This window comes from Bos indicus x Bos taurus, chromosome 15 (genome assembly GCF_003369695.1).
Source record: "Bos indicus x Bos taurus breed Angus x Brahman F1 hybrid chromosome 15, Bos_hybrid_MaternalHap_v2.0, whole genome shotgun sequence".
Taxonomy (NCBI): domain Eukaryota; kingdom Metazoa; phylum Chordata; class Mammalia; order Artiodactyla; family Bovidae; genus Bos; species Bos indicus x Bos taurus.
The window spans coordinates 18521346-18544159 of record NC_040090.1 but is presented as its reverse complement, the minus strand read 5'-3'; the positions used below and the strand labels follow the sequence as shown (position 1 = coordinate 18544159).

The 22814-nt window shown below is 36.7% G+C and overlaps 1 protein-coding gene across 1 annotated transcript in view; it reads left to right on the top strand.

Annotated features, from left to right (window-relative positions):
* Positions 1–22814, top strand: part of PDHX (pyruvate dehydrogenase complex component X) — a 75393-nt gene that overhangs the window by 34420 nt on the left and 18159 nt on the right. Inside the window, exons 3-5 of the mRNA XM_027562677.1 lie at positions 3739–3839; positions 14478–14677; positions 16228–16326. Of these exons, the coding sequence (XP_027418478.1) occupies positions 3739–3839; positions 14478–14677; positions 16228–16326 (400 nt within the window). The remainder of the gene's footprint in view (positions 1–3738; positions 3840–14477; positions 14678–16227; positions 16327–22814) is intronic.

Below are 22814 nucleotides of genomic sequence, written 5' to 3'. Positions count from 1 at the left end.
TAGGAGCAAAATGATCTAGGTTGATCTATGGCTGAGATACGATTTGCGAACGATTTTCAAAGGGTGTTTGGAATTTGCACAAATGACAAAACACTATTTTACAGTTTTCCTTTGGGCAGAATTTCTTTCCTGGGTGTCTAAAAGAAGGATTTAAGTGCCAGGTTGCCTCTTTCAGTTGTTTTTTCCACGGTTACAACAGAAACGTATTAGGATGTGATTCCTTTCCGTTTGCAATGTAGCCTGTCCTGACTACCCTGAAATGTGTCAGATAAAGAAGTAACGTGAAATTGTGTACTCTGGCACAGCAGCTTTCTCTGAGTGACAGACAGGATTCCTTTTTGGGTCTGATTCCTGCTTGCTTCACCAGCCTAATCTCTCATGGCTTCTCTCAGGTACTATTGGCCAGATCCTTTGAAGGCCCCTGTTCCTCTTTTGCCTCGGGGGGGCTTTGGGTATGCTGTGCTTTCTGCCTGGATCACTTGCCCCTTTACTAGATTGCCTCCTCCTCATTTTTTCAGGCTCAGATTTTTCTTTTTTTTAAGAAAGCCTTCTCTCATCTACCAAAAACTGAATTAGATGCCCCTCTTGAATGTTGCCATAGCATCCTGATTTCACCTAATCCCACTGTAATTTCCACTTAATTTGTCACAAGATAGTAAGGAAGCTTCATAAGGTCAGAAATCTTAACCGTTTTGTTTTTTGTTTTCCCCTCACTGTTGAATCCTCAGTACCATAATATATTTTCAATAAATATTGGTTAAGTAGGAAAATTTCTCTGGGGTTAGACAGAGAGAGCCTATTAGGTGTTCAGTAAATATCTAACAGATAGTTTATTTCATTAAAATAGTTTGTATTGGTTGTTCTGAACTATTTTAACTGAGGTATATTATAGCCATCTATGTGAAAATCTTGGTATTCAGTGAAGGAGTTTTAGTACAGTGAACTTCTAGAGCATATTCGTTATTTCTGCGTTTTAGATTTTCCTTCATGTTCTTTTATTGATTATGTCTATTCATGTTGCTATGCCAGCTGTTTTTGGTGGGTATGCAAGGGGGTGTGTTTCTGTGTTTTGTATTTTTCTTTCTCCTTTTATTCTATTTTTGTTTTAGGTCTGTTTCTTATAAGCAACATTTACCCAGATTTTATTTTTTTTATTTGTTTTGATAATTTCTTATAGTAGGTGGTTTTAATCCATTTATATTAATTGCAGTTACTGGTATGTTTGAACTGCCATTTTTGTGTTTTCTGTTTTTATTCTTTGCTTTTTTCTTTTCATGCATCTGCCTTTAATTAGATAATACATCTTGTTATTTTCTATATTTCCTGCTTTTATGAATGCTGTAGATTGTATTTCCATTTTTATATTTTTTGGCATATACCATTGTTTTTAGGATACATATTTATGTATATGTTGCCAGTGGAATGTAGAATTATCCAGTTTTTTTTTTTCTCTTGTCTATATCAAAATTCTGTATGTTTTATCAAGCCAAAACTAACTTTGCCCATCTTGCTATTTTTTAGTGTTTGGTTGTAAACTTTTGTAGCCCCTCGGACATTCCCTCGTAAATGACCGCTAGTTAGCGCGTCCTCGTTTCCTGTGCTGGCTTGTGTTGCATAGGCCATGCGGCCCCTCTGTCTGCTTTTCTGTTTGATAAACTGCATTTTGTAGTAGCTCATCAATAAGTGGTACATTTTCTTAGCTTTTATGTATTTAAAGAATACTTTTCCTTCATTCCTGAATGGTGGTTTGGCTGCATATAAAATTCTAGACAGTTATTTTTCCCCAGCTTTTTGAAGATACTACTGCATTGTCTTCTGACTCTATTGCAGCTGCTGAGAAGTGTGCTCTCAGTCTGTCATTCCATTGAGGTAATCTCTTTTTTTTCCCTCTGATAGCGTTTAAGATTGTGTTTCTGTTGTTGACTGTATGCAACTTCTATACGGTGTATCTACAATGTGGAGTCACGTGTATGCAGTAATTCTTTTTATCAAGGTATTACCTGCACAAAGTGTAAACTCAGTTAATTTTTATATGCACATGTATCCAGGTTACCAACACCTAGTCACAATGCAGAATATTTCCAGCAAGTTCCAAGACTCCCTATATCCCCTCCTAGTCGATACATCATAGATCACCACACTGTAAACTCATTTAGTACTCTTTCATTTTGAAGATACATATCTCTTTTCAGCTCTAGAAATTCTCAGCAATTATCTCTTCAGTTACCGTTTCTCCACTATTCTCTCCCATCTCTTCCCTTGGAACTCCTTTGGACAAATGTTGCAGCCTCAATTTATGTCCTAGCTGCTCTTTTCTACTTAACTTTGTCTGCTCATATTAAGTTCCAGGTAGTTCACTGAAGCTATCTTTAATTTACTAAATCATTCTTTCACTACCTCACCTGTAGAACATATCCATTGACTGTTGTTTTTTTTTTTTTTAATAAAATTTCATTCATTGTATTTTTCATTTCTAAAATTTCCAGTTTAGTTTTTTTTCCCCTTTCAACCTGATAATGTTTTGTTTCTGTACATTATTTTTCTTTTTTAATCTCTTGTTCTTGTGATGGATCTTTTATCTTTGTTTGTTTCTGAACATCCTTAAGATACTTATTTTAAAATCTTTGGTGGGTTGCATTAAACAAGTTGCATCTGAAATGAATTTCTGAGTCGATTCCTGATTTCTGTGGTTTTCTTTCTTGGCATTAAATTTCTTCATGTTTTGGAACTTTGTTTTGCCATTTACTTTTGAGGGGAATGTTTTTGTTTTAGTTTCAATGTCTTCCCACCTGTTCCTGAGTCTCCCCTTCCCCACCCCTCAGTCTAGGGATGTTGCTAGATCTTGTTGATACTTGGTATACTGGCAGATGCACTAATGGAGCCAGAGGGTGGCTTGGCTCTGTTCCTGGTCTTCAGGTAGTTTTTGTTCCCTTCTTAGTACCTTATTAGACCCACACTTCTGATTTAAAGTCATAGTTCTAGTCAGAGGTTTGGGTTCCTTATTTTATCAGTCTCCTGTTACAAGTAGAGCCATGATCCAGCCCTAGCCTTAAGGAGAGAATCGATGTGAGTAGTTCCCTGCTTTTAGTTCCCTTTGCGCCAAAGAAAACCACTATACATCACCCTTACTGTGTACCTGCTTTTAGATCCAGAAGCCAGCAGGTCAGGTTCTGCTCTCCATTTTTGAATATCCATACCATTTCTGTTGCACAGAAACATTTCTTATTTGACCTTAGCTGTGTCTTTGATTTTCTCTCATCATGCTTCATATGTTTTTATTCATTTTTGCTCTGTGCCGGCAGGGTTTCTGAACTCGCTTAAGATGTTAAAGAGGTGGTATTTATTGTAAAACTGTTTTCTTAAGGAATAATAGTCAAAATATATTCAAAAGAAAGGACTGTGGGGTCTGGAATTGATTTGTTCAGAGGAGGATATGCATCCCCTACTATTCTCCATAAAATGTGATTTAATATTTGCTCAACAATCTCTGTAATCACTTCTTTATTATAAGAGATATAACTTATGTCATTATTGGGCTTTTGGAAAATGTGACAAAGCATACATATACACATAAACACACAGAAGCATACACACGGTATGAGAATTACTTGTCATTCCACAGCCCAGAAACAGCTGTTGAGTATTTTGATACTTAATATCATGTTTAAACACTTACACCCACCAACTCACATAATATTCATGTTTAAAAAACAAAACAAACCCAGTCTTGTTTTGTAGGTGAAGCTGTGAGTGCTGGAGATGCCTTATGTGAAATAGAGACTGACAAAGCTGTGGTTACCTTAGATGCGAGTGATGATGGCATCTTGGCCAAAATAGTGGTAAGTTTTTATTTTGATTGTCTTCAACAGGATGAAGGTTTCTTAACTGTCAAGTTCTTTAAAATTGAGTTAGTGTTTATTTGTACCTCTTTGTGTTGTTGTGGTTTTGTATTGTATTATATCTACATAATACATTTTAAATTCAGATGTTTAAAATATTTCAGTGTTAGGTCTAATAATAATTAGTGATGATCAGACAACATAGAACTATTTCAACTATGATAAAGATGCTCAGTATTTTGGGTTCTCTAGTGGAAAATGCAGAGAAGGCAGTGGCAACCCACTCCAGTACTCTTGCCTGGAAAATCCCATGGATGGAGGAGCCTGGTGGGCTGCAGTCCATGGGGTCACTAAGAGTCGGACACGACTGAGCGACTTCCCTTTCACTTTTCACTTTCATGCATTGGAGAAGGAAATGGCAGCCCACTCCAGTGTTCTTGCCTGGAGAATCCCAGGGACGGGAGAGCCTGGTGGGCTGCCGTCTATGGGGTCACACAGAGTCAGACACAACTGAAGCGAGGTAGCAGCAGCAGCAGCAGTGGACAATGAGAAGCATTCTGAATTGAGGGAGGAGAAAAGTATTCAAGGTGAAATTTAAAGACAAAGAGAACAATAGTTAAAGCTTGAGCTTGCAGTTTCCAAGTTTGTAGTTGGTAAATTTTTTTTTTAAAGAAATGTTTCACTGTAATCTCATGAAAACGAGAAATCTTACCTTCATCTATCCTCAGGACTCCCGGGCCTGAAAGGTGTGTAAAGTCAGCTCATCTCCTTTCACTGGACAAGATTATTTGAAGTTGTCCTGTGCAGTCTTGCATGTGGCTTTCATAGCTACACTAAGTTTCCTGATACTTCCTCATCCTTACAGTTTTATGCATCCTTTATATTTTTACAATTATTTAAAATATAATTGCATAAAAATGTATCTGTGATTATGTGCTCAGTCGTGTCTGACTCTTTGTGACCCCATGGACTATAATCCGCCAGGCTCCTCTGTCCATGGGATTTCCCAGGCAAGAATACTGGAGTGGGTTGGCATTTCCTCTTCCAGGGGATTTCCCTGACCTAGGGATCAAACCCTTGTCTCTCCTGCATGGGCAGGTAGATTCTTTACCACTGCGCTACCTGGGAAGCCCTAAAAAGATATGTATATGGAATATTTCACATTCTGGCATGCTGTTGACAGTCATATCTTTTGATAGCATATTTTCTGTTACATGAACAAAAGAAAGTATGCTGTAGGTCTAGTAAAACCAAAGTCATTTCCTTTTAGATCTAAGTTTTAATATACTGTAGTAGTTTTGAAAACTTCTCTCAACAGTCTTTGCTTTATAACTAATTAAAAATATGAAGCTGTTACTTGGAAAACTTTAGTTGTATTATTACATGCTGAAGTTAGTGTAACCCTTCAACAAAAATGTGTAGCAATACAAGAGAGGTTACTTAATTAACAGAAGGAGATATAATGTAGCCAATAAAAAGTAATTCCTAGGAAAAAATGTGATTTCATTATAAGTTAACAAAAATTCAAAAAATTTGGGAGAACGCTTTTATAATTATATATAGATGGTGATTACAGTCTTGCTAAGTAGCTCCAGTCGTGTCCGACCCCATAGACGGCAGCCCACCAGGCTTCCCCGTCCCTGGCATTCTCCAGGCAAGAACACTGGAGTGGGTTGCCATTTCCTTCTCCAATGCATGAAAGTGAAAAGTGAAAATGAAGTCGCTCAGTCGTGTCCGACTCTAGCGACCCCATGGACTGCAGCCCACCAGGCTCTTCCGTCCATGGGATTTTCCAGGCAAGAGTACTGGAGTGGGGTGCCATCGCCTTCTCCAGATTACAATCTTACAGAACTTTAAATAAAAATATAAATATAGACAAGATTGGAATGAAGTGTTATAAAAATTTGAGGTTTGTCTTTGGGTAGTAGAACTAAATGATTCTGCTCTTTTTTTCTGTTTTTCTCTATATTCTTAATTTTCTATAATAGGCATTTTTTTATAATGGAATATTAGAGTTTATATGAAAAGTAAGTGACATAAAATGCATGAAGCCTGTCTGCCGTTACATGGTATACTCACTGATAGAGTGTGTTTGTTTCTTACCTTCTAGGACAGTTGTTGGATAATGTGGTATATATAGCAGCTAAGATTGTAGGCTCTGGAATCACACTGTTACCTGATTCATATAGATGATCAATTCTGCCAGTTGTTAGTTATGCCATGATTGGCAAATTCTTTAGCGTTCCTAGTAAAGTGGAGGTAGCTGTAATACCCTAGGTTATGGGCTAATAGTAGAGATTGAGATAATGCATATATGCTCATTACAAGGCCTATCACCCACCAAGTGTTGGTAAACATCACTGTTCCCATTATTATTACACTTACTCATTCAGTCTTGGTGACCATACCCCTATTTCAGCCTGCATATTTATCTCATAATTTGTGTTAGTTTTTGTGACTAGACATTAAGTGTCCATTCATGCCTCTGTAGCGTGATTTGTACAGACACGCTGCACATCTCTTAGTAGTCACTTGATGTGGTCTCACTCCTGAGCCACCAGCTCACCTCCACTTTGACCATGGGTATAATGCCTTCTTTTGTACATTCTATCCAGAGACTGTACTTTGGAATGTCATACTTAATATTTTATTTTTTGCATTCTAATTTGTCAAAATTCCTTTCAATTGTCATCTTCCCTATTGATAGCCATGTTAAAACACATTGTTGAAAATACTTCCTAGGAGGAAATATGAATGGAAGACTAAAAGTTCTGTACCTTTATAACTAGAAAAAAGTAATTGTTCTTACCAAAAATAGTTTCTTTTACTAATTTATGCAGCATTTTGAAAAGGAAAAACATTGTTTGAAGTAGCACATGTAATAAGCCCAGCTGTGTATGCTTTTGGCAAGCTGTGTCTTTGGCCTCAGTTCTGGATTGTTTGGCTATGAACGTCTTCCAGAATTGATAGCATTTTTCACTCAGGTGCTTAGTAATACATTTCAAATTAATAATGATGTCTTAGGTCAGGAGTAGCTATTCATCTGGGCCCCAAAGCTCTGAAAAGGTGGTGTGAGGCGGTATGATTGATAACAGCTTTAGTTGTACAAATAGCTATTTCCTTGCCAAAGGCTGTATGTATGTGCTTTAGAGCCCTGTGGTTTTATTATTATTCCATATGCATTTTGGATAATAGGAATGGGAGTATATTCATATCACAGTGTGTGCAATTTTATAGGGGGGAAAATGGAGGGGAGATTAAGGAGCGTCTGCCTGCAATGTGGGAGACTTGGGTTCGATCCCTAGGTCTGGAAGATTCCCTGGAGAAGGAAATGGCAACCCACTCCAGCACTCTTGCCTGGAAAATTCCATGGACAGAGGAGCCTTGTAGGTTACAGTCCATGGGGTCGCAAAGAGTCGGACACGACTGAGCTACTTCACTCACTCACTCACTGATATTTTTAAAGCCTTTTACCCCTCCTCCATTCTTAACCTTCCCATTCGCAAGTTACACCTTTGTCTTTCATTCTGGAATAATTCTCATATTAGCACCCATAATAAAATGATTTTTATAGGAATGCATGTAAGAGAATCTTACTCTCAGAATCAAGGAGTTGGTTAATTGAGCTTATTAAAAGGTAGGTGATGATATAAAACTCCAGTTTTTAGTTTGCCCATGTTTGAAAGATTAAGAATTGTAACCTGTTTTGCTCTTCATAGGGATTTATTTCCATAGTCTTATAGAGTTTTTTATTTTCTCCCCCACCCCGATTTTATTCCTTTCGTAGTAATCATAATTTTTACATCTGAGTTCCATTTTAAATATAAAATATTAATTATTGTATTTCATTTAGAGGCAGGAAAAAAACTTGAAAAGAAAAGTGAAGTTGCTCAGTTATGTCCAACTCTTTGCGATCCCATGGACTGTAGCCTACTAGGCTCCTTCGTCCGTGGGATTTTCCAGGCAAGAATACTGGATTCTTATTCTTGATGGGAAATGGGTTGCCATTTCCTTCTCCAGGAGATCTTCCCAACCCAGGGATTGAACCCAGGTCTCCTGCATTGTAAGCAGATGCTTTACTGTCTGAGACACCAGGGAAGTCCTGGTGGCTCATTTAGAGCCAGAAAAAAAGCTTAGACATTCTTATTAATAAAGAATAACTGCTGCCAGTGTAGATAATTTTATGATTTATTTCCAATTAAGTTAATGGGAGAGTTGTTAAAGTCTCATTTAATCACACTAGTAAATTGTCATGTAAAAACATTAAACTGTTACACATATATCAGTTCATAAGTTTAGTCTTAAATTTATTATTCAGCAAATTAGATAGCAGATGTTTTAAGTGAAGTGAAGTCGCTCAGTTGTGTCTGACTCTTTGCGATCCCATGGACTGTAGCCCACCAGGCTCCTCCGTCCATGGGATTTTCCAAGCAAGAGACCAATGAGCCACCAGGGAATCCCCTCCATTTTATTACCTTACCACTTAAAACATCCTGGAGAAGGAAATGGAATACTGGAGTGGGTTGCTATTTCCTTCTCCAGGATGTTTTAAGTGATAAGGTAATAAAATGGAGGGGATTCCCTGGTGGCTCATTGGTAAAGAATCTGCCTGCTAATGCAGGAGACACAGGTTCGATCCCTGGGTTGGAAAGTTTCCCTGGAGAAGGAAATGGCAACCCACTCCAGTATTCTTGCCTAGGAAATCCCACGGACAGAGGAGCCTGGAGGGCTACAGTCTATGGGGTTGCGAAGAGTTGAACATAACTTAGTGATTAAATAACAATAAAATAGAATATTAAGATGACTTTTTCTGAAGAGTTTAAGATTGGCTTCAAATATATTTAGGGTTACTATATAATTTGTCATGCAAGTCAGGATGCTTTTGAGGGTGAAGAAAATGTAAGCTGTTAGGATATATTTAAACATAATTTTTTAAAATTTTAGTTTATTGACTGGCAATATAGTCATTGATTTTTATTTTGGGGTAGGCTGTTACTCTTCAAAACAATTTTCAAAAATAGAAGTTTTTCTAAATTTTAACATCTATATATATTAAAACAGATTTTAAAAATTCCTTTATTGATCATCCGAATATTGCAAAAAGTAGTGCTCAGTCGTGTCCAACTCTCTGTGGCCCCATGGACTGTGTGGCCTGCCAGGCTTCTCTTGTCCATGGCATTTCCCAGGCAAGAGTACTGGAGCAGGTTGCCATTTCCTACTGCAGGGGATCTTCCCGACCCAGAGATTGAACCTGTGTCTCTTGCATCTCCTGCATTGGCAGGTGGATTCTTTACACTCGAACCACCCAAGAAACCTATTACAAAAGCAACAGATCATAATTATTTTTGGTACTGTTCCTCTGATTCAGTCAATTTCTTCACTATATCTCACTCCAGCACTGTGTCACTGGTGTTTTCTAAAGAATGGATTTTTTCACTGTGGTTTTATTTTATTGTTAGGTTCCCTCTTACCCTCCCTTATTTTTTATTAAATTGCTTGCAGTCTTCTTCAAAATTACCTTTTTTAGTTTGAAAATTATCAGTTGAAATTTGAAGTTGTGAAACCTTGCAGTTGATTCTTCTTCATAGACGGTATTTTTAATTGAGAAAATAACCTCTCAAAGCTCAGAGCAAATTCTACTAAATGGGAAATAGTCTCAGTTCTAAATTTTTTAATACTGAAATAGATAAATGACATTAAAGTAGTAAATGAGTCTGTGTTTCCCATGAATTAAAAACTAAATCATTTATCATCTGCTCTTCCTTTTTAAGCTTTGTTGTAAAAATAGCAGTGTCTTGAGGTGCTATGTGATCGTTTTGATCATGTCAATATAATTTATGGACACGGTACTGATCATATTCAATGTTGTCTCTAGTATCACACTGTGTTTGACTCCTGACTTACTAGCCCTGTGATCTTGAGCAGGTTATTTAGCCTTTCCTTCTCAGCCTCAGTTTCCTTATCTATATGTGGGAATAATAATAGCACTTCAAAAGGTTTTTAAGAGAATTAAATGAGTTAATACTGTGCAGGAACATTGCCCAGCACTTGAGTGGCAGGCAAACCAGTATTCAAGGACCTAAGTGTTTCTTCTCCCCTTTGCATTTTAGCTTGTCCTTGATTTGTTTTCTGCTTCATTGTTTCTTACGTATCTTCCTTTTAAACCACTTTTCTTTGTGCATATAAGTTAAATATATATACATTAAAGAACAAAAATTTCAAACTATGATGGGAAAATCTGGACTGGCTTTGAACCAGCTTTTAAGTCAGTCGTGTGACTCAGCTCATTGCCACTAACCATTGTGTGTGCTAAGTGACTGCCTCACTTAGCAACTCTCAAGCTGTTCTGTTTTAAAGAAGAAAACTATTTAAATAATTTCTTAACTTACTGATTATTTTTTAATGTCAGAATCAAAACAGACAGTATTTATGAGCACCTTTAATGGAATGAACCCCCTCAAACAGTTTCTCTCCTAGGAAGTACTGCTGTAGATATTTCGTGTCTTCAGTATCTCATATCCCTGGGTAGACTGGTGAGCTTATTAGAGGGGCTGTCTTTTAGCACTTTTGCAGATAATATATTTCAGCTTGTGGGGATGTCTCTGGTAAAGAGAACTAATACTAGGGGTCTGGGCCTACGGATAGAATTCAGACTCTGTGTGTGTATGTATATCGAGAAATAGTTCGTCATAGGCCGCACCACCTCAGTGTCTCACATGCTGCTATTTACATTCTAGTGCTGCCAGCCTCGTGGCTGGGCCTTTTTGTATGAATTGTCAACCTTTAGCAATGAGGGGCACTTCCCTGTAGTTCCTGCTTGATCCATGTTGAGTATATTTTTTGTTTTAAAAATAACCCTAATCCTAACCCTAACTTGGTAAGGTCCTTAATATAAGTCTCAGCTATGATTTTTTGACACAAAAATAAACAAGTGGGACTTCATCAAACAGAAAAGCTCTCTACAGCAAAGGGAACCAACAGCAAAACGCAAAGGCACCCTACAGAATGGGAGAAAATATATGTAAGTCATATATCTGATAAGGGGCTGATATCCAAAATACATAAAGAAGTCATACAACTCAATAGAAAAAAAAAAAAGCAATCCAATTTAAAAATGGGCAGAAGATCTGAATAGACATTTTTCCAGAGAAGACATGCAGATGGCCAACAGTTACATGAAAAGATGCTCAACATCATTAATCATCAGAGAAATGCAAACCTAACCACAATGAGGTATTACCTCACAACTGTTAGAATAGCTGTTACCAAAAAGATAAGAAGCAAGTGTTGGTGAGGATGTGGAGAAAAGATGTATACTCTTGGTGGGAATGTAAGCTGTTGGTGGTGCAGCCACTGTGGGAAGCAGTATGGAGGTTCCCATATGATCCAGCAATTCCACTTCTGATATTTACCCAAAGAAAAAGAAAACACTAACTCAAAAAGATATCTGCACTCCCATGTTTACTCCAGGATTATTTACAACAGCCAAGATACAGAAACTACCCAAGTGTCCATCAGTGAGTGAATGGATAAAGAAACTGGAGTAAAAATACACAGTGGAATACTAAGAATGAAATCTTGCCATTTGTAACAACACAGATAGACCTTGAGGGCAAAAAGTTGAAAAAAAAATGGAGAGAAATAAATAAATACGTCCATCTATATGTACATAAGGTATGAATTTAATACATAAATACATAATAAATACATATGTGTATATATATACATATATATATGTATATATAAATACATAATACATATGTGTATATATACATATATATACATAAATACATAAATACATATGTATATATATGTCATACAAAAAAAATAATAACTTGGAGAAAGACACCACTGTAATCATAATAATAGCATCTTTCCCATCTATGTAGCATTTCCTAGATGTCTGGTACTATTCTAAGTGTCTTATATATAACTCATTTATTTCATATAATAACTCCATGAAGTAGTTACTATTATTATTTCCATTTTACAGATGAAGAAGCAGTCAGGGTGAGATAAACCTCACCAAGGTCACATAACTAGTCAGTAGCAGAGCCAGCATTGAAACCCAAAGACCCTGTAAAAAATCGGGAGGGGAGCCTATTAATTTAAATGACAGAGTCTAGATCCAATATTTGAGCATTATTGAGCTGTTTTAGCAGAACTAAGTGTAAAACTCTTTCTTTTAGTATTAAGAAATCAGTGACACAAGAGAAGGAGAGAGTTTTGATCAAGTAAGTCAAGTGCCTGGGAAAGACCTGGGCCTCTGAGGCGTCGTTAAGCTCCAGATACTGTCACAGAGCAGAGCACATCCACAGTCCTAACTCGGAGCAGTAACAGAGGCCCGTTTGGTTTCTCAGCACAGCTTTGAAAAGAGCATAATTTATTCTTTTGTTACTAAGTCTTCATCAGTGTTAAATATTTGCTGACTAAAACATAAGCAAATATCTACAGGAAACTAGCACACCTTAAAAGATCTCTTGTGGCACTAAGGGAATAGAAAAAGAGAAGTGATCTTTTAAGTTTGTATAGTGACTTTAGTGTGGCTTTAAATGGAACTATAATGGACATTGTTTTATTTTACTTTCTATTAATATATTCAAGTTGTGTGGTAGTATACCATTGTTCATTGCATTTGGGTTTCATGTTCCATCATGTCATTTTTTTAATGGAAAAATATGAATAGTTAAAAACAAAATTTACTTAATACTTAGATATGGTGAAAAGGAAAATGATACTAAATGCTCATTATTGCCTACTTCTGAATATATCAATAGGTAGGGTATATACGGAATCATTTATATGATTTGTTGCAATGAATGAAACAGAAGGTGAGGTGTCAGTTTCAGATTCAGTATAATATCTGATTTCAGAAACCTGTTGATATCTCTAGGATAAACCTTCCCTTTTTTTAAACATGCTTTTTATTTGAGTGGTGTTCTTTGAACTTGGATATTGATCCTGTTTCTGGTTCAGTTTTGATAGGAATTAACGTCAAATGGACTTCATATCACTTAATACTTTCATCTATCAATTTTTAAAGAAAATTGGTCATTTTACTTTGTGATTTTGAGTTAGCAGTTCATAAGCAAGCAAATAGACATTTTAAAAGAAGAAAAAAATGTTAACCTATTAATAATCTTAACTCATCTTTTTGACATAGTTAAAAAAAAATGAGCAGTCCAAAGAAGTAAAACTTTTTAGTAAGTGACAAACAGACCAATTGTTCTTGGATTGTTTGTCGTTTTTCCTCAGCTGCTATTCATTAAACATCTTTATTTAGTTTTATATACCAGTTTTTTATATGTATTTTGCTCCATCAGTAATTAGTAAATTTAGGAAGCTTCCTAACTCGCAAAACTTATTATTTTAATAGTGCACATACTAATAAGCATGAAAATTAGTGTTACTTAGAAATGTCAACCCCATTCTGTCACAGTTTTACTTATAATTACTGTATTAGTGAACATCCTACAGTATATTATTCATTAAAGTATGTCTCTAATGAACCTTATTTAAAGTAATTGAAAGAGAATAATAGAAAATTTTAAAGGAATGACATTTTCTTCCAGTACTGAACTTATAATATCATCTGAAGGTTCTCCAGGGACTTCTTTTAATAATTAAATAAGAATCAACCTTTTCTTTGTAAATTAACCCTGCCAAAATGCTTAAAATATATTTGCATTAAAAAATCATCTTGCCTTTATGCATTTAATTGACATTAACTATGAAAGAATGGTTAGCTAAGACACTACCATGTTTCTCATATACTGACAGAAAATTCATGATGTTTTACTTTATGTCTTAGATTTTGTAGTTATACATACAAGGGAAAAAGAAATGTGGAAAGGACACTTACTATGGACTTCCCTGGTGGCTCAGATGATAAAGAACCTGCCTGCAATGCAGGAGACCTGGGTTCGATCCCTGGGTTGGGAAGATCCGCTGGAGAAGGGAATGGCTACCCACTCCAGTATTCTGGCCTGGAGAATCCCATAGACAGAGAAGCCTGACAGGCTACAGTTCATGGGGTTGCAGAGACTTGGGCTCAACTGAGAAACTGAGCGCACACACACACACACACACACACACACACACTTATTGTTAACCAAAGTAATTAACCAATTCCATCCATGCAATGGGACATTTTTTTCCAGAGACTAAGTTTACTGAAAAGATTTGACTTTAATTTTAGTGCATATGACTTACTTGAAGGAGTTAATCCCTTATGAGGTGTTGGAATTCCTAAGCCGTTGTGGGAACTATCTGGGAAGGACAAATAGTTAAGATACGTACTACAACTCTTAGTTTAGATATGTACTGAGTGACATCCAAAGGAAGATGGGAATGGTAGCTCTTACGTATTTGAAGCCTTTCAGAAAGAGGAGAGATTCTCTTTTTTTTAATTTCAGGAGTTAGCATTAGTAACGAAGGAGGAGAGTGGTGAAGGAAGGGGTAAGTGAGGGAACTTAGGCAAGGAACATGGTGAGTGGAAGGGAGGAGGTAGGCTAGCTCAGATGTAGGTTTTAGCTCATTTTAAGAGAGATTTCTAACAGGTACAGAATTATCCAAAGAATAAACTACTTCACAAAATCATGAATCTTTCTCTGCAATTATTTTCTGTTTTAAATATAGGTGGCAGAAGGATCTAAAAATATACGGTTGGGTTCACTGATTGGTTTGCTAGTTGAAGAAGGAGAAGATTGGAAACATGTTGAAATTCCTAAAGATACGGGTCCTCCACCACCAGCTGCAAAACCATCAGTGCCTCCCCCCTCAGCAGAACCACAGATTGCTACCCCTGTCAAGAAGGAACACCCACCAGGAAAAGTGCAGTGAGTATATTTATTTGAATAAATGACAATGAAATTCACTCAGTCATGTCCAACTGAGTGAACTGGGTCTCTTTGAGACCCCGTGGACTGTAGCCTGCCATGCTCCTCTGTCCATGGAATTCTCCAGGCAAGAATACTGGAGTGGGTTGCCATGCCCTTCTCCAAAATGGCACATTCTTAAATCTATTTTCGGATCTAAATGTGAACATGGTAAGTATTAGTTGCTCAGTCATGTCTGACTCTGTGACACCTGGACTGTAGCCCACCAGGCTACTCTATCTATGGAAGTCTCCAGGTAAGAATACTGGAGTGAGCAGCCATTTCCTTCTCCACGGAATCTTCCTGACTCAGGGATTGAACCCAGGTCTCCTACATTGCAGGTAGATTCTTTACCATCTGAGCCACAGGGACACTTATTTGAATAATGTTTGTGTTTTTTGTTTTTTTTTTAAAGACTATGCAACTTTTGGAATATTTTAATCATTATCCTATTTAAAACATCTTTGTAGATTAAGTAAGAAGTTGCTGACCTTCCCTTTCTTCTCTTAGGAAACTGAAGTCTAGGAATGATTATTTTACCATCATCGTTTACTCCACAGACAAATAGTATTGAATACCTAAATATTCCAAGTACTGTGAAGACCCTATACATCCTGTGGAGAGCAAAGCAAATATTTAGTGTCTGCATTGAATTCCTGTTAGGTTTTAAGATTCCAGAATGGAATTCAGTGTACCAAACTTCATATTGTGTTCCTATTTATGGAATCCTAATAACTGTAATGTGAATTCCAATTTCAAATGTATAACTGATATAATTGATATAATATGGAATTAGAATTTTAACACACATTTCTAATTACCCTGCATTTGAGTTTCTGACAAATATTAGAGCTTGATATACAATATATATGTGTATATATATAGTACACACACATATATATACACAATGGAATGTTAGTCTTAACAAGGGAAGAAATGCTGACACATAATGTGGATGAATCTTGAAGATATGTAGGTAAAATAAACCAATCACAAAAAGACAAATAATGAATAATTTCACTTACAAGTTACCTAGAGTAGTCAAATTAGTAAAGACAGAGAGTAACGTGATGGTTGCCAGGGGCTGATGGGAGGAAGGAATGGAGAGTTATTAATGGGTGTGGAGTTTCATTTTGGGAGGATGATAAAGTTCTGGAGATGGATGGTGGTGATGGCTGCAGAGCGTCGTTACTGTACTTAATCCACTCGATAAAAATGCCTAAAAATGCTTCAAATGGTAAATATTACACTTATCTTACTATAATAAAAACTACATGAAGGAACAATATAGTTTCTTATAATATTTTAGAATAGTAATTAAATTTGTATGAAAATGTCTTAGTAAAATAAACCAGATTAGTACAGATTAACTTATTTGACTGTCACTATCTATAGAAGTTGTTTTAGCTTCATTATACATTTTTATTTTTCTAATTATCAGCAAAACTGTTGACATTTAGAATCAAATGTAAGTGTTAATTAGTTTCTTTAATTTTATATTTTCTTCTTAGGTTCCGTTTAAGTCCAGCTGCCCGCAATATTCTGGAAAAGCACGCACTGGATGCTAACCAGGGCACAGCCACTGGCCCTCGGGGGATATTCACTAAAGAGTATGTGTGTGCTTTTTGTAATACCCAGGTCCAGTGTTTATCATGACCATCTATTTCTGAAAGTGTTTAAAGAAGGACTTATTCAGTGTAAGATTTAAAAGGAAATTCACTGCTCTTTTGTACTTTTAATTGCTTTTGTCAGCATAAAATTGTATTTTATGCAAGGGTTGTTTTTTTGAATAATTGCAGCATTACTGAAGAACAGTTCTAATTTGATAACTACGCCAGAACCTTAGAAATGATGATAAATGGAGAAAATTAGTGTGCAGAGTGGTGAATCTTTGCATTGTTTTAAGTTCGTATGAGCTAATGATGCAATCGCATGTGTATGATCAAAGCAATTTCCATCTCATTTTAGGTTTTCTTTTCTATTCCATCAATCGGTCTATCCATGAATTAGTACTTCATATATTTTTTTTTAATCACACTCCTAATTAGAAATATTTTACAGTAAGCTTTAAAATCTGATCAGTTCAGTTGTCTCTGACTCTTTGTGACCCCAAGGACTGCAGCACACCAGGCTTCCCTGTCCATTACCAACTCCTGGAGCTTGCTCAAACTCAGGTCCATTGAGTCAGTGATGCCATCCAACCTCTGTTGTCCCCTTCTCCTCCTGCCTTCAATCTTTCCCAGCTTCGAAATCTTTTCCAAGGAGTCAGTTCTTTGCATCAGGTGGCCAAAGTATTGGAGTTTGAGCTTCAGCATCAGTCCTTCCGATGAATATTCAGGACTGATTTCCTTTAGGATGGACTGGTTGGATCTCCTTGCTGTCCAAGGGACTCTCAAGAGTCTACTCCAGCACCATGGTTCAAAAGCATCAATTCTTTGGCATCCAGCTTTCTTTATAGTCCAACTCTAACATCCATACATGACTACTAAAAAAACCATAGCTTTGACTAGACAGGCCTTTGTTGGTAATGTCATGTCTCTGCTTTTTAATATGCTATCTAGGTTGGTCATAGCTTTTTTCCCAAGGAGCAAGTGTCTTTTAATTTCATGGCTGCAATCACCATATGTATGCAGTGATTTTGGAGCCCCCCAAAATAAAGTTTCTCACTGTTCCCATTGTTTCCCCATTCTCTTTGCCATGAAGTGATGGGACCGGATGCCATGATCTTCATTTTCTGAATGTTAAGTTTTAAGCCAACTTTTTCACTCTCTTTCACTTTCATCAAGAGGCTCTTTAGTTCTTCTTCGCTTTCTGCCATAAGGGTGGTGTCATCTGCATATCTGAGATTATTAATATTTCTCCCTGCAGTCTTAATTCCAGCTTGTGCTTCATCCAGCCCAGCATTTTACATGATGTACTCTGCATGTAAGTTAAATAAAATCTGATAGCGCTATCTTTTCTCTTATTTTTCAATAAACCAGTTTTCTTGGTTTTTTTTTTTTTTAATATTCTTCCGAATGGTTTTTAAATAATTTATCTAGCCCCACTGGTGGGGTTAGGCAGGAAGACTATGATATTTTTATTGGGATTATATCATATTTTAAATTAATTTTAAGTTTTGTGTCTTTCAAGAACATATTAAAATAGATGGCACCTGCTCTATCAAAAGTTAGTCTAGTGAGGCAGACAAAGATTAATCAAATAGGCATATGAACTAATATGAAATTGCTGTAGTAGTGTATGCACATTCCTATTAGAGTAATATTAAATTTTCAAATTGAGTTAGCATTTTAAAGCAATAAACTCTTCCCAGTTTATCTAATGTTGATAAGAAGTGATCAGTAATGTTGGCTAAAATTTTTACAAGTTGAGATAGAGCAAAGGTATTACATTATTAAGTGGCAATGCCTGACCAGGTGACTTTTCTTTCTTTTCATTGGATTATTTTACTCTTCATTAAAGTGTTGGTTTATTGATGAATATTTCTTTTAATGAAAGCAGTATAGCTTTAATTTTCAGATATCCTGTTATCTGTACTTCAGGATTACTGACTTGTTTCTTAAGCACATAATGTGAAGTTTGTGCCATACTCACATGAGTTGGAAATCAGCTATTCTGACCCCTGGCTGAAAGGCAACAGTCAATCAGTAGTTAAACAACTTACAAGTTTCACTTAACCATTAAAAATTAAAATAAAGAATCCTGATAGGTAGTTAAACCTAGGTTTTTGCCCACATCAATCCTTATTTAATATCTACTACTTGTATGTTAATTTTGTTAATCTTCTACCAACCTGTACCTTAGTAAAAAGTCTCTGTAAAAATGTGTCAGAACAGCTTTCTTTATAACATGATACACTTACTTGTATATCTGAAGAAGATAGAGTCTATATGTAATTCATTAATTGTTGAAGACTTGATGAAATGCCAACTAATAATAAGTGTAGCATAGAAAAATCGATTTTGCAAGTTTGTAAAAGATACATTGGAGCAGAAGGGGATTAGAGGTAAGGAGATAAGTTAAGAGGATCATAAAGTAGTCCAGGTAGGAGAGAATGAGTACCTGAACACAGATGAGAATGTAAATGATGGAGACAGCATTATAAGGAGAAAAGCCAGAAATCTGTTGAGAATGGAGCAGGAGAGCAGCGACTCAAGGTGTGTGCTTAGGATCCTGGGCCAGGTGATGTCTTGGCCCCATAAATAGAAATAAGGGATTGGCGGAACCACTTGTCTTGATGGAGTAACTGATGAATAATGTGTTTGGTTTGATGCTTGTTGTCAGTGCCGACAAGCCAGATTGCAGATATCAGGGTCATTGAGGTGAGGATGTGTCTCGGGAGACAGTTCAGAACTAGAGATGTAAGTTTGATAATAAAGTGATAAAGTTATGACTGAGATAATAAATAGGGAAACATTTTAAAAGGCACAAATTTCTGTGTTGGAGGGTATCTAGGAGATGTATGTGAGTCAAGGAGGAAGGGATCTGAAAAAAGGCTCTTGAAGTTGGTGATTAGTGACCTTTTAGAGGGCAGATCAGTGGTGTGAGAGCAATGGGATAAAGAAGTCGAATTTTCTTCCTCTTTCCCTTCTCTCCATATGTGCTTAATACATAAATGATGAATAAAGATCTTTTTTAAACCTAAGTTGAAAGTCATCATAGTAGGTCTGACATTTCCTAAGGAGGACAGAATGGTGTTATCTTATTGGGTACCCTAGAGGAAGCACTATTAAAGAGTTATGTTTTTGATATTTTTGCCATCTTTGTCTTCTTGTTACCTGATCCTTTCCCTGCCCTTATTCTTTAAATCTCTACCATAAGAGAGTCAAAACCTTCAGTCTTCAACTGCGACATATTACAAAAGATTTTTTGAGAAAAATGGATCCTTAAAGCATGCTTGTATACCACTAACGATGCCTGTGTTTTGAGTTAAACACTGAGGTGAGCTTTGGAAAAAATTTTGTCTTCATGTCATCTACAGAAAGGTTTACTTCTGGTAAGACTGAGAAATTGCAGGCTTTGGCATAAGCTGCCCCCAAATACTATAGTACACATTGTTGAAATAGTGAGGCGCATCCTTTCTCCTTCCATTGTCAACTAAAAATTCAAGTAGAAGAGAAAAGAGGGAGATACTTCTGATCCATTGTGTTTATGAAGAAAATAAAAGTGTCATGGTTGCTATTTTAATGTTGCATTAAGCAGACATATTGCTCAGAATGTATATTGTGCATAAGCACATAGACTTGACTTTGCCTGTTCATGTACCGTCATTTTAAGAAAACAAGTGCCAAGGACGCTGTTGGAGGCGGAACACATACATTCTTGGCCTGCAGCCTAGCTTCTTCGGTGTATCTGTGTCTTAAATCATAGTTGTATCTAATGCTTGTATTCATGTCACAGTGTCACACATACAGTATAGTACGCATGACAGTCATGTCATATGTTTTCAGTAATATTTCTTTTTAGAACTAATTCTTAGCACACCCAGATGAATGAAGGGATCTGGTAGAGAAGGTTCTACCCTAAGTGAATGCCCAAAGCTTCCTCTGCCTTTCTGCAGAAGTGGGTGATGTATCAGTTTTTCTCTTAATTTTTTTAATGTCCACCTAATTCTTCAAGCTTAGACTGATGATTTAATGGACAGAAAGCATTAAAGTAATTCTCTGCATGGCAGAAACTGAATTATTGGCTGTTATTAACCAATGATTAACGCTCATACTTTATGAGGTATACAAGTATAAACTTAGCAACAAAAGTTTACTGTGAGCCTGTGGCCAGAATTGATTTTCTACTACTTGTTTATGATTGATGACTCTTAGAGATGAACCTAAACTGCCTTTTCTTGATGAAAATAGTAATAATTACGCTGATAGTGAAATAAAAGTATGTCTGTTTAGTCTGACCAACCTTTTTTTTTTAAGTAGATGTATTTAGGCATTATTTTAGATTTTTTTTCGTTTCCTTGAGTATTCATTTTTGTTTTTGTTGTTGTTGTTGCTTTGTTTTTAACCAGTTACTGAGGGTGCACTAGTGATCCCTGAATGAGAAAATCAGTGTGTTTTGTATATGCTGTTCTCATGCTGAACTTTAGTTTAATACCCAAATTAATAGATTTTGTTAGACATATTTAATTACCTTAGGTGATGAAAGGGGACTAGTAATGTTAGACTGTGACTTGTAAGAACTCTTAAAAGCAACATATCTTTTGTTAAAAGCATTTTTTAAATCAATAAAAGGTCTTATTTTATATCAGTGCTCACACTTTTATCTATGTGGCCAAAGTTTTGACTCATGACATATATCCCTAGCGAATATAGGGCAGTCATTTATTTCATATATAAATTGTCACAATTAACTGGAAAAATGGCACTTCTGGTTATAAATACCATAAGTAAGTTAAAGTGAGTGAAAGTCGTTTAGTCGTGTCCGACTCTTTGCAACCCCGTGGACTATACAGTCTGTGGAATTTTCCAGGCCAGAATACTGGAGTGGGTAGCTGTTTCCTTCTCCAGGGGATCTTCCCAACCCAGGGAAGGTTCCCAGGTCTCCCACATTGCAGGCAGATTCTTTACCAGCTGAGCCATGAGGGCAGCCCAAGAATACTAGAGTGGGTAGCCTATCCCTTCTCCAGTGGATCTTCCTGACCCAGGAATTGAACCGGGGTCTCCTGCATTGCAGGCGGATTCTTTACCAACTGAACTATCCGGGTAAATTAACAGTTGACTTCTAAACAGGAGTAAGCTTGTGGTCAAAAGCCCTAAGAGTATATAACATAAGCTCATTCCCTGGGACACTCAGTCGTTCTGTCATCACCACCATGGTGTGGCTCAACCTCGGAGCACCAGCATTGCCTCCAGTTATGTTCCTGTTAATTTTGTGTGACGGATGAGGGCCTTTGTCAGGAGGTCCTACTTTTAGCTCCATATATAGATGAGGTAGATAAAACATTTCTTCATTCAGTCCCAGCACACATGCATGCTCACTCAGTCGTGTCTGACTGTTTACAACCCTATGGCCTGTAGCCCACAGGCTCCTCAGTTCCAGAATTGCTGTCAGTCTGAGGTAGGCTTATTATTTTATTCTAGTCTTTTCTTATGAGAAGAATTTGTTCTGACTCTGCCTTAGTTTAGTTGACATACTCTGCATAGGTATTAGAAAAGTAGTAGAAAATACAGAGGCTTTGGAGTTGGTCAAACCAAGGTTTGGTCCCAGCCCTGGCAGCTTCTAGCTGCCTGCCTCTTCAGCTTCATCTGTAAAGCCTCTCCGCTGTGTCCATTGCACTCCTTCTACACTGGGCTTCGTCTGTTCTTAGAAGCCCTAATTTCCCTGCCTTTGCACTTGGCTGTTCTCTGCCTTGTAACATGCTTTTCCCAGCTATTCTTGAGACTTCCTTCATGTCCTTCACAGAAATAATATGTCTTCAGGCCTTCCCTGACCACCCTGTTTTAAAATAACATCTCTTCACCCATGACTTTCAACCTCATTACTCTGCTTTATTTTCTTCACTTGCTATCTGTTCATTTGTTTACTTGATTAATGTGCTGACTCTCCTATAGAATAACACTCCTTGATGGGACGTGTCCATGTATTTTCAACACCTAGGATAATAGTAGGTGCTTGACAAGTACTAACTTAGAAACGGAATGGAACCTGTTTGTTTTTTTGTTTTAGCTTTTATTGGAGTATAGTGGATTTACAACACTGTGTTAGTTTCGGGTGTACAGCAGGGTGAATCAGTTAGACATACACACATATCTAATCTTTTTTAGACTCCTCTCCCACATAGTCCATTACAGTAGAGTTCCCTGTTCTCTTTGAACCTACTTACTTATTTATAAATAAGGGAGGGAGTAATATCCTCTCACATGGGTGGTGTAAGATTACATAATTAACATAACCACAATATGTACACAGGAGTCTCATTTTTCCACTTTGATTCCCTCTTTCCTAACCTAAAGGTCGAGGATGATTTGAAACTTCTTTATCAGTCTGACCTCTTATCTTAAATGTCAGCTCTTTAACTTTGAAGCAAGTAAGTTACTTGCACTTAATATTAAGTTCATGTACCCCTTTCTGGACCTGATATAAAAAGCATGGA